General features: G+C 45.8%; 1 protein-coding gene across 1 annotated transcript; it reads left to right on the top strand.

The window, feature by feature from the left end:
• On the top strand, nucleotides 1-327 carry F5J12DRAFT_695118 (uncharacterized protein; the record flags this gene model as incomplete). Its single annotated transcript, XM_051740425.1, has 1 exon — nucleotides 1-327. A coding segment is annotated over one exon (327 nt), but the record flags the coding sequence as incomplete, so codon positions are not given.
• Between the last annotated feature and the right edge of the window lie 13,187 nt (nucleotides 328-13,514).

Below are 13,514 nucleotides of genomic sequence, written 5' to 3'. Positions count from 1 at the left end.
AAGAAGTACCATCGCAAATATGCCACAGTCCCCCAGGATGCTGTAGTCCCTGCAGATCCCATCATCATCCCTTCCCAGATCACAGCACAAAGTCTCCACAAAGCAGATTTTGTCAAGCTCTACTATTTCACAAACAAAGGCCTATGTGATGCAGAGCTGACCATCTGCTCAACAGATGATGATGCCCTAACCCTCCTCCAGACAGGAGAAGGACTACACTCCTTCATACCTCTAGCATCAGCCCAAGCAAAAGGCACAGTCACCAAAGATGAAGACCTTACCTGGGAAGAATTCTCAGAAGCTGCACACAGGCTAACCAATGCTATGAAAGAGAACAACTGGGAGGCTGACAACATCAGCAATCACATCAAATTCTGGCTGGTGCTCAAAAACCACCCCTGGAGGCATGGGCACTGTGAAATAAGCAAGAGAGCCTTGCTTGTCTACCAAGCCAGAGTATGCAGAAGATGGCACAACACACTTGAAGCAATTAAAGACAAAGTCTTCTCAGCTATCACTTCAAACCAGAGAGCATGGGAGTGGAACCCATTGATTGAGGACCAAGCTCAAAATGAACTAGATTAGAGAAACTGGCTATGACAAATGATGGGACTTACATACTGCCTTACTGTTTGTACATACTGCCACAAGAGAACATTTGAGAAGGAAGCAAACAAAAGAGAGAACTACACTATTGGATGAATGCAAACACATGGTGTCAGCAAGGCATGGCCTTACTAAGTATTGTGTAAGTGTGAACAAGCAAGCAAAGGAAAAGTCTGAGATGACTAATCATCCCTAAAGCGTAACCCTAACCAGAGGGTAGATATATATAGGCAAGTAGGAAATGCAGAAGTGGAAAGTCTACCAGTCATTATACTATCCCCTCCTAAGGCCTGACTTCCATGTGAGACCAGATAGGATGAATGGTAGTAAACAGCTCTGGCATGGGTGTGAACAAGCTGTCAAAGCTTTCTGATGAAAGGAGAGATAATTTACAGAGGGCCCCCAGGTGGGATTGATAAAAGTCCTTGATTGCCAACTGCAAATTCTTCAAGGCAGAGGCTGGCTCCCAAGTATGATCTTCTTCAGGGTATCCCCTCCAATGGATGAGGAATTGACAAGCTCCTTGCTTCAAATGGGAGTCAACAACATACTCAACCTCATATTCAACATCTCCTTCATCAGTAACCCTCTGTGGTCCTGGCCTGTTAACAGGTTGCCCATTGAGAGCACTGAGATAGGGTTTAACCCATGAGACATTCAAAACCAGGTGAATCCTCATGTCACACAGCAACTTTAACTTAGGAGCATTCAGGAGCACTTCCAGAACTTCATATGGTCCAATCCATTCTTTGGAAAGCTTATGGCTCTGCCATTCTTTCAGGGACAGATGGTCTGTAGCTAGCCAGACCTGAGATCCAATGGAATAAGAAGGGGCAGTGGAGCAGCATCTATCTGCTTGCTGCTTCTGCCAAGAGCACACTTTGGCAAGGTTTGCTTTTACATCTTGGAACACCTGGAACCAAGATTTGGTGACTTTCTCTGCTGCTTCTACCTTCAAAGTCATCAAATCAATGGCCATCCTAGGTCTATAGGAGTGGGTAACTTCAAAGGGGCACTTGCCAATAGAAGTAGAGGCAGAGTTGTTGTACACAAACTGAGCCAATGGTAGCCACTCTTCCCAGTGAGCCTGTTGCTGGTTGGCATACATCCATAAATACTGCTGAATCTCATGGTTCAACCACTCTGTTTGTCTGTCCATTTGCAGGTGGAATGCCATAGAGAGTTTCTGCTGTACTGCAACATTTTAAATAACTCCTTCATAAAACCAGAGGCAAACTGAGGACCTTGGTCTGATGCAACAGAGTCTGGAAGTCCATGGACATCTGCCAGGTAAAGATGAGCTGTGCTAGCAGCTGTTTCTTCCACAGTGCAGGGAATGAACTCCACTTCCTTAGAGAACCTGTCAATGACAACTAGGACATGGGATTTTCCAGAAGATCCCCTGACTCTAAGATCCATAAAATTGGTTGTTAACTCTCTCCAAGGCCTATTAGGGATAGGTAAAGGTTTGAGTTCTCCTGCAGGCAGCCTATTTCCAGACTTGCTGGCTTGGCATGTTTGACAGTGCTTTATGTATTCTTCTACATCATGTTTCAAGGTAGACCACATGAACCAGTGTGTGATCAACTCCTGAGTTCCTTTTACACTGTGATGTCCCACTAGGGGTGAATTGTGAAGAGCATTAAGCAGCTTCCTTCTGAGTGTACTAGGCACCCAGACCTTCTCCCCATCATAATGAAGACTGCTTCAGAGCTCACATCCAGCAGGGACTCTTTTGGCTTTAGCAGATTTGATCTGCAAATCTTCCATGAAGGGATTTTCTAGTTTTACTGAATGGACCTGGTTTGGATTTATAAATAGGGACTCTTCTGACTTTGTCCTTTCCTTTCCTTCCACAAAGTCCTCTTGTCTTGACAGGGCATCTGACCTTCCCATTGTGACTCTGGGTTTATGTACTATAACACAGTTAAACTGACTAAAGTACTGCACCCAATGTGCCTGGCATGGTTGAAGCTTCTGAGCAGTCATGAACCACTTGAGGTTATGGTAGTCTGTCCAAATTTCAAACTGGTATGGGGTAGCCTTGAGGTAATGCCACCATTGCTCTAGTGCACAAATAATGGCCAGCATTTCTTTGTCATGAACTGTGTAGTTAAGTTTGGTCCCAGATAGGGAGTGACTAGAGTAGGTGACTGGTCTCCAGACACTGTCATTGCATTCTACAGAGAGCACTGCTCCAGTGGCATAGTCTGAAGCATCTGTTTCTAACCAAAACCTCCAATCTTGATCAGGGAACATAAGGATAGGAGCAGTAGTAAAGGCTTCTTTTAGCATATCAAACACCATTCAACATTGTCATTCCAAATGAACAGAGTCTTTCTTCATGAGGTTGTTCAGGGGCTTCGCAATCTGCACAAAATCCTTAATGAAGCATTGGTAAAAGTTCACAAGGCTGAGGAAGCTGCAAACTCCATGAATATTTGTAGGTACAGGCCAATCTTGCACAGCAGAGATCTTGGCAGGGTCAATACATACTCCATTAATGCCAAGGATCATTCCTAGAAAGTCCACCTCTTGTTGCCTGAAGATACACTTCTGTGGTTTGACAAACAAGTCATTTATCTTAAGCCTTCTAAGCACCTCCAGCATGATCCTGTTCCTCCTGATTGTCTGTTTTTGTAAATATCATTAAGTCATTGATGTAGACAACAAGCACATCTTCCATATTGCCAAATATATTGTTCATCATGTTCTGGGATGTGGTGGGCAAGTTGCAAAGCCCAAAGAACATGACTAAGGGCTCAAAGGCACTGCAATGGCACATGAAAGCAGCTTTCCACTCATCACCTTCTTTGATCCTGACATGGTTGTAACCCCAGCAAAGATCCATCTTCATGAAGAGTTTGCAACCTTTCAACTTGTCCACAAGCTGAGATATTAAAGGGAGCAGATATGAGTTTTTGACAGTATGCTCATTTAAATAATGATAGTCCTGGACCATACACTTCTTGCCATCCTTTTTAGGGACAAAGATCATGGGAGATGTTTTCAGTGGTTTACTAGGCTGAATATAACCCTTCTTGAGTTGTCCATCAACAAAGTCACTGGCTTCTCATTGCTCATCAGGGGAGAGAGGGATCAACCTTCCCTTCTTTGGTACAAATCAACTCCTTTAGTTCTATAGTATGGTCCCAAGGTTTCCTAAGTGGCATGTGCTCAGATTCCTTTTCCAAGAAGACTGATAAATATTTGTGGTATGCCTTTGGAACAAGTTCCTCAGGGGTTTTATCTGTTTTTGGTTTGTCCATTCCCAGACTCTGGATCCAAGAGATGTAAGACTCCAAGGCTTCCTGTTTGAGTGTCTCCACTTCATGAACAAACAAGGCCTTGGGTGCTAGCTATCAGCATCTAGCTGGGCATCTACCCATTTTGACCTTGCTGGTCTGCCAATCTATCAGCAGGTTGTGCTGATGTAACAAGGTATGTCCTAGGATCATGGTACTACCTCCTAGATCAGTTATCTCAGCAAGAAGTTCCTTGTGATGGTCAAGGTATTGAACCTGAAGGTGAGCCTGATGTGTAATCCTTCCAGTGGAATTAGGTGAACCATCAATATTAAATACTTCTACCACTCTTGGCAGTGCTATCTTTGGAATCTGGTTCCTTTCAACAAAACCTCTATCTATAAATACTCCAGTAGCACTGCTATTGAGCAGCACATTGACCCTGAATGCTGGACTGGCATTTGTGCACAAAACTAAAGGGACCTCCACAGAATCTTTCAAGTTCAGCATGTGTCATGTTTCTGTCATAACCATGCCTTGACCCTGGCCAGACTTGGTTTTGCAGTGCATGTCACTTCAGCTGAACCCTGCCCAGTCATGTCCCTGGTCTGCCCTGTCCTGGTCTCCATTACCTTGGTCATACCTTATTAATACTAGCCTTACCAATCAGCTTAGCAATCTTTGCAAGACTGGCATTACTGGTCTCTGTACTATAGCTACTTCTAGTATATAAACTCTTAGATACTCAGCCTGTAGTCTCCAGTCTGAAATCAACTAAGTTCACTCTGATAACCCCACCTTGGCCTCAGACTCAGACTGTGACCCATGCAAGGGAATAGCACTGCATCATCAGTCACTAAGTCCAATCAGTCAACCTTCTGTATCCCTGCCTCTTCCCCTGACCCTGACTCCTTGGCCTCATGCCAGCTTAGGTCTCCAATCTGGCCTCAAACCTGGACAGCTTGAACTTGACAGTATTTCAGACTTGCCACTTGTGTGGGTCTAATAGATCATGGCCACTAAAACTCACTTTCAACCTCCCTGCAGCTGCTCTACCACCAGCCCCCATGACCTGGTCACTGATGCCAAAAGTCAGCTTGACCATTTACATATGAAAGATAACCAGTGCATCAATAAATACATAGTTGATTTTAATCAGCTTGCTTCACAAGTCCAAGGCTACAGTGATGGTGTGCTGTGCCATCATTTCTATAGTAGACTCCCAGACCCAATCAAGGATGAAGTCTGTTGGGTTGGCAAACCCCAGACTCTACATGAGCTCTGCCACCTCACCCAGGAAATAGATGTGCACTATTGGGAGCACAAGGAAGAAATCCAATGGGCAAGTAAGCATCAGGGCTCATCTGCCTCCAACAACAATAAGTCTGGAGGCTCCAGTAACAACAATGAGCCCAAGACCAGTCAAGAGAAAGCCAAGACTGGCAGTAACAACAACTCCAGTTCCTCCCCTAAGCCAGCTTCATTGAAGCCAGGCAACAACAGCAACTTGTCCAAGCCTGAGCCTAGCAAACTTGGCAAGGATGGAAAGCTCACCCCAGAGGAACACAAGCATCATATGAATGGGAACCTCTGCATATTCTGCAGAGGGTCCAGTCACTTCACTGATAAATGCCCCAAGAAAGCCACTAAGGCCAAGGCTCATGCTGCAGCCACTACTGAGGCTGCACTGGCCTTGGGCTCAGGATCTACCCCCAAGACAAAAAAATAGGTAGCAGCTCCCAGGACTCTGCACAAATTGGGAGCTGCATTGACTCTAGTTGTGCAAACTTGGAGGCTTGACTCAACACATCTGCTCTTTCCAGTCCAAATTCATTAACCCCCTATGTTGCATTAGAAAATCAAGAATTACCTCAGCTTTGTACTTTAGTGGACTCCAGCTCCACTCATTGTTTTATAGATAATCAATTTGCTAATCAACACTCTTTTACCCCATACTCAGTCTCACCAATCTGACTCTGGCTCTTCAATGGAACATCCACCTTTACCATAACCCAAGCAGTAGATATCAATATTCACTTCACATCCAGCAATGTCACCCCAGTAACCCTGTATCTTGCCCCATTGCATTCTGAGTGTAAAGTAGTTCTCAGGCATAATTGGCTCACCCAATACAATCTGTTGATTGACTGGGTATTGAGCAGTATTACTTTCTGGACTCATACACAGGGAATGCCAACCTCATTGACACCCCCTGTAAGCCTTGTTTCCACCAGCTCTCCTGACCCCAGTCCTAGTGACCAACCCAGCCCTGTGCCATCTGTACCAGTCTCCAACTCCCCAGCTTGCACCCCCCTGAAGGCCCCTCTTGTCTCCCTAATCAATGCAGCCACCTTTGTGCACACCTGCAAACTTGAAGGGTCTGTCCAATTCCAACTTCAGCTCCACCCCTCAGGCTCAGTTCAAGTCCAATCAGCATTGGCCTCCCCTCCTCTGGCCTTGCCCAATGTCCCAGAGGAGTATCATGACTTCGCTGATGTGTTCAGCAAGGCCAAGGCCTCAGCACTCCAACCACACCAGGAGTATGACCTGAAGATAGAGCTTGAAGAAGGAACAACCCCACCTCTTGGCACCATCTACTTGCTATCCCTGGTCAAGCTCTGAGCTCTCTGGACTTTCATCAATGAGAACCTCACTACTGGATTCATCCACCCAACTTCCTCCTGATATGCTGCACCAGTCCTCTTCATCAAAAAGAAGGATGGCTCCCTCCAGCTTTGTGTAGATTTCCACAGCCTAAACAAAATCACTAAGAAAGACTGATACGCACTACTGCTCATCTCTGACCTCCTGGACTCACTGAGCCAAGCCAAAATCTATACCAAGATTGATCTCCAGCATGCCTACCATCTCATCTGGATTGCCCCAGGCAATGAATGGAAGACCACCTTCCAGACTCAGTATGGGTCCTATGAGTGGTTAGTGATGCCCTTTGGCTTCACCAATGCCCTGGCCACCTTCCAACACTTCATGAACACAATCTTTGCAGATATGTTTGATGTCTGTGTGGTTATCTACCTGGACAACATTCTAATCTACTCCAGAGATAAGGAGTCACATAAGCAGCATGTGTGAGAGGTGCTCCACTGGCTTTGGCTTCATGGCCTTTATGTGAAGCCAGAGAAATGTGAGTTCCACTCAGACTCAGTTGAATACCTTGGATTCCATCTTTCCCCTACCAGCCTCACTATGTCAAAAGAAAAAGTCCAAACCATCTGCTATTGGCCTGAGCCTTGCAAGGTCAAGGACATACAATCTGTCCTTGGCTTTGCCAATTTCTATCACTGGTTTATCTTTAACTACTCAGACATTGTCATACTGTTAACCTGCCTTACCCACAAGGGTGCTCCTTGGAACTTTTCTGAGGAGTGCCATTGGTCATTCAACAACCTCAAAGCCACCTTCACTTCCACACTGGTCCTAACTCATTTCATCCTTAGGGTCCCCATCACCATCAAGACTGATGCATCAGACTATGCTGTTGCTGGCATTCTATCTATTACCTGCAGTGATGGCCAGATACATCCAGTAGCCTTCTACTCCCAGACTCTGACTGCCCTGGAGTTAAATTATGATACCCATGATAAGGAATTGCTTGCAATTTTCAAAGCATTCTGTACCTGGCACCACTACCTTGAGGGCTCAGCCTCACTGGTTGATGTTGTTACTGACCACAAGAACCTAGAGTACTTCTCTACCTCTAGAGTACTCACCTGCCACCAAGCTTGTTGGTCAGAATTCCTGTCTCAATTCAATATGGTCATTAGATTCAGACCTGGTAAGCTTTGAGCTAAGCCCAATTTCCTAACTAGATGATGGGACATCTACCCCAAAGAGGGGGATAGCAGCTATGCCCAAGTAAACCTGCAAAACCTGAGACTGGTCTTCACTCAGGAGCAACTAGCAGTCTCTCTCTGTTCAACATATCTTAAGTACCTGGTCTTACAAGCAGTCATGCTAATGGACATAGAGAAACTACACAATGATATCCTGACCACACTGCTGGATGACCCAGTCTCACAAAATCCACCTGTCTGACATGTCTAATCCCCAGTGGTCAGTAGATGACACTGGTTTCCTTCAGCTTGATGGAAGGATCTATGTGCCAGACTCAAATGATCTCTGCCTTAGGGTCTTGCAGCTTAAGCATGACCACCCCCTGTCTGGCCACTTCAGCCAAAACCACACTTTAGAACTCATCCAGTGTGAGTATACCTGGCCTGGCCTCAGGACATTTGTCAAAGACTATGTCCAGTCTTGTATGGCCTTTGCTTGGGCTAAGGTTCCCCACCACTGGCCTTATGGCCTCCTCAAACAACTTCCAGTGCTGGAGAAACCATGGATTTCATTGAGCAGCTTCCAGCCTCATCCAGCTTCATGGCCATCCTTGTAGTAGTTGACCAGCTCTCTAAGCAGGCCATCTTCATCCCCACTCATGACACTATCATGGCCCCAGAGCTCACCAAAATCTTCCTACTCCATGTCTTTTCTAAGCATGGAATGCCAGCCCATGTAACCTCAGACCAAGGTTCAGAGTTCATCTTGCACTTCTTCTGGTCACTCAGTAAGGCCCTGGACATGTGCTTACACTTCACCTCAGGCCACCACCCCAAAGGTGATGGCCAGACCAAGGGGACCAACCAGACTCTTGAACAGTACCTCCAAGTGTACTGCAACTACCAGCAGGACAATTGGGCTGACCTCTTACCTTTGGCTGAGTTTGCATACAAAAATGCCCCTAGCACTACTACCAGTGTTTTACCCTTTTTCACTAATAAGGGCTACCACCCTAGCATCTCAATGTACCCAGATCATGACCTCACATCTGCTCAGGCTTTCAATTATGCGGTAGACCTGGACTCACTGCACCAGTACCTACAAGAGGGGATGACCCTCACACAACAACATTACCAAGGCCTAGCTGATGCTAAATGCATGCTGGCTCCAGACTTCAAGGTCAGTGACCAAGTATATGTCAAAGCCAAGTACTTCCAGTGTAGAAATAGGTAATAGATGGTACCTAGAAATGGTAATCAGTCAGTAATGGGCAAGATTTGTGCTCAACCCAAAAGGGAGGTCCTCTCTGGAGAAAAGAAGCATAGTAAAAGTGTAAAAATGCGAACTGAAACAAATACTTAGCTCTGCCTGTGCAATACCTTCTGCCAGTCCTCCTGGCACCTTGGGTACTCCCAAAAGTAATAAATCTAACCTTGAAAACTCACCAAAATGCAAGACTATATCACCCTACTACTGAGGACCTCTGACATGAACTGGTTTTATGGTAGACTGAACTTGCGCAAACACAGCACATGCTTAGTCAGCAACACAACTGCTTACCACCAAGTCCAGTGGTACAAACACAAAAAAAAACAAAAGAAGAAAACAAACAAAACAAAAAGAACCTCTCAACCCCTAAACTCCTGATCAAGACAGCTTCTCCTAGGGAACCTGAACTCATTCCCTACATCTGAGGGGTGGTTTAGAATTCAACTGTCCTCAGTTGCTCTCCTCCTCACATGAACATCCTTGCCCTCACATCTGCTTCCCTCAACCTTGCCACACATCCTCTCCCTCAAACTCCCTCAACTTTGCCATGCCTCCCTCACTTTCTACCCTCATGCCCTTCAAACACAACTCTTCACCCCTCTAACCCTGTGCTATTTGAACACAACCGCCCTTCTTCACTGAGACCTGCTCCAGACCTTGCAGAACAATCCTCTCAACCCTCAAAACTCCTTGGCTCCAAACACAGCTCCTTCCACCCAGAACCACCATCTGGCCTTCTGAACATGCACCCTGCTTCTTGAACTCCTTGCCCTCCTTGCAGATGACCCCTTCAGCCCTCAATCACTCCACAGCCCCCAAGTTCCTCAAACTGAATGACCACAGAGATAACTCTGAGCACATGAACAAGTGAGTAATAAATCAAGTGCAGAGTAGAGTAGCAGCTGCTCCTCAAGGTGCAGTTTTTGGCCCTCTACGAAGCATCTCAAATACATATATGTACCTAAAAAATGACTCCTGATCAGTTGTGTATTTACTATCCTTGTACACATGCAGCCTTGACTCCTTTTCATCCTCAAGATGATCTGAGGACTAGTGCGACTCAGTTGAGCAATGTTGCTTGAAGCAAAACTCATTTTAAAGAAAACTATATATTGACACACTCACCAGGACCCTCTATACTGTCCTTCTCATTCTCATACCATCAACTCCCTGTGCATGCACACACTTGACTTCTCATACTTTGTCTGGTACTCTGTCTGGTGGCTGAAGCCCTTGCGCTAAGTGTCGCTGAGTGTCCTCGAGTTGCCCATCTTCATTTACTACTTCTTCACTGCTAGAAACAAAATATTTCAACATAGTATAAGCTCAAATAATAACAGAACATGTCACCTTCGATCTGTAGATCTTCAGGCCTGCTTCGAAGATAAGTCTTCAACTCTGATGGTTACAGGCACTAACTTCATTCAATCTCGAGCATTGTCCTCCCACCTTGCAGTCAGGTGGACAGAGTACTGATACTAAGTACTGATGAATGGCCTCGAGCCGTCCATCCCTGTCAATCACCTTTTCCTTTGTGCTAGGGTACCTATATTTCATGGTAGAGCATATTCAAAACAGAATGGAACTGGTCACCTTGAACCCACAGGCTCCTTTGCTGAGCTTCTCTTCCAGTGCAGCCACCTTCAAGTCTGCATCTCGTCACACTTGTCCCAGCTCTACATATCACTCCCATAGCGACCTTCCACACCATGCAAGGTTCTCCCCTCCATCTTCGAGGGACTCTGCTTCTGCTTCATCTGACACCAGCATTGAAAGGCTTTCATATTCAATGCTTGTCTTCACAACTCTGTAGTCTCCCTTGATCATAGCCAACCTGTATGTGCTGTGCATGACTTTGTTGTTCTAACTGGTAGAGTCAGCGGTTTACTTTGTTGGCATGTCTGACATGATGTGCAGTACACAGTGATGTCCTTTACCATAGAGTTTTTGGAGGATGATGCACTGCAGGATTGTCAAGTCTATGGAGAGGAATATACTCAGACTTCAAGTTGGTTGAAGCTAAAACAATTGACTACCTATGGAGAGGAATATACTGTAGGTAGGTAAGTAAGTGTTCCAATATAATGAATGGAAGGAGTCCCACCTCAGACTTCAAGTTGGTTGAAGCTGAGGTGCAGTAAGGAAAAAATAAACTGCTAAGTGTCCGCTTTTGGATTACATAATGCTGTGCTCGGTGAACCACAACTAAGGTAAAGGTGATAAACTCCAACATGCCCCTTCAGCAAGTATAGTCAAGAAGGAATTAAAAGAAAACAATACCCATAGCTTCAGAGAAACAAACATGCTTCTCCCTAGACACACCCTTAGTCAGCACATCAGCCACCTGGTCATTGGTAGACACATAGTTGACAACTACTTCTCCAGAATCCACCTTCTCTCATATGAAGTGATGATGGATTGCAATATGTTTCATGCAGTCATGGAACATCGCATTTCGAGCCAGTGAGATAGCAGATTGACTGTTGATGAGGTGGGGAGTGGGTTCATGTGATGACACAGTCTTGAGTTTGAGGACTAGGGTATGAATCCAGATAGCTTCCTCCGTGGCAGCACATGTGGCCATGTACTCAGCTTCTGTACTCGAGAGAGCAACAGATGATTGCTTTTTTGATGACCAGCTAACAGCTCCACTAGAAAGGATGAACATATAGCCAGTAACAGAGTGGTGGTCATTGATATCCGCTGCCCAATCTGCATCTACACACCCAATCGTGCATGCATTTGAGTCTCACTTATAGGTAAGACAGACATCGGGGGTGCGTTGCAGATAGCAAAAAATGTGTGCTTTAGCACAGTAGAGTGTTCATGCCCAGGGCATGCAGCATGACAGCTCAACATGCCTACAGTCAAGGCAAGGTCAGGCCTTGTTGCTAGCATTGCATACATGAGGGCTCCAAGAGCGCCCTGGTATGACTTGGTGTCGGCCTCTGGAATTTCTAGTTTTTTGAGCTTTAGGTTAGGCTCAATGGGGGTTGCGATGGCTTGCCCCTCACTCATTCCAAAGCACTCAAGAATACTCTCAACATATCTCTTCTGTGAGAGCTGTATGATACCTTTATCACAGTTGTGAAGTATCTCCATTCCTAAAATCCAACATGCCTCCCCCAGATCTTTCATCTCGAACTCCTGCAAGAGCTGAGCCTTGATATGCTCAATGGTTGTGCAGCACTTTGAGAGTGTTAGCTTGTCATCTATGTAGACAGCAACAACAATGAGTATGCCATTCTCGACTTTAAAGAAGAGGCTATGGTTGGCCTGGCTTCGAGTGAAACCCAGGGATTCGAAAACAGTCTGAAGGCGAGAGTACCATGACTTGGGGGCCTGTTTAAGGCCATAGAGTGCTCGTAGCAGCCACCAGACTTTGTTGCTGTCAGGAGGAAAGCCCGGAGGGGGGCAAAGGTGTATTTCTTCATCTAATAGTCCATTTAGGAATGTGGATTTAACATCCATCTGATGAATTTCGAGATTATACTTAGTGGCAAGCACCAGGTGTATGTGGATGGTTGTGAACTTGGTGACAGGTGCAAACGTCTCCATGTAGTCAATCCTGTGTACCTGTGTAAAGCCTTTGGCTACCAAATGAGCCTTGTACCTCTCAATTTCACCAGTTGGCCCTCGCTTGATCTTGTAGACCCATTTTGAGTCAATCAGTTTATGGCCAGGGGGCAGGGCAACTTCCTCGTACAGTCTGATGGACTTAAAGGTCTGTAATTCGTCAATCATCACAGTGTACCACTGATCTGCATCGGTGCATCACATTGCACCGTTGAACAAGCAAGGTTCATTGTCATGTGTTGTGGATGCTTTGTAAGCCACTTCCTCATTCATCTCAGCCACCTCAGCCTCGCTGTTGCCACACACACACTCTCACTCTCGAGCAACTTCGTCGACAGGGCTTCCACCCTCACTCTCTGCACCTGAACCCTCCGGCACTGCAAGCTGTTGACTAGGTAAGGTTGTCCTGTCATAGGAATTGATGAAAAAGTGATAATCATCATCTCTAGGTGGCGCTTTTTGTGTTCTGGTGGACCTGTGGGTCTCTCAAGGCAGAATTGGAGTTGGATAGGGCTGTGGGGGTGTCGCTTTATGCATGGTAGGTTTTGGCGTCATCCTAGCTCGCTTTACTGATGGTTTTGAGGCCATTTCAAGCGCTTTTTTAGGACTCTGGCTGCTGCCTGGCATGTTACCCTCTGAGTGCTGTGGGGAATGATCTACCTTTGATCCTGAGTGATCAGGTGCGTCGTTTGACTTGATTTCGACCTCATGGACAACATCTTCACTCTCTCCCTCACTAGACTCAAGATCCCCATCATCAGACTCCATGTGAGCACAGCCTTCCATGCCCAAAGCCCTGATGGTATCCAGGTGTGACGTATTGCCCTTTTGGGCATTCCCTCTTATGTCTGCTGGTTTACTAACCATGCCTGCAGGATCTTCTTCTATCTGGATGTGATCTAGGCCTGCTGCTGTGCTTCCCTCATCAAATACTACATCCTGGGATTTGAAGACACAACCAGTGGGCTGGTGTAAGCATAGGTATGCTTTCTTGTTCTCCACAAAGCCCAGATGAATGCATTC

This window comes from Pisolithus orientalis (genome assembly GCF_024613125.1).
Source record: "Pisolithus orientalis strain OTSU chromosome Unknown F5J12scaffold_38, whole genome shotgun sequence".
Classification (NCBI taxonomy): Eukaryota; Fungi; Basidiomycota; class Agaricomycetes; order Boletales; family Pisolithaceae; genus Pisolithus; species Pisolithus orientalis.
This window is presented reverse-complemented; position numbering and strand designations above follow the sequence as displayed.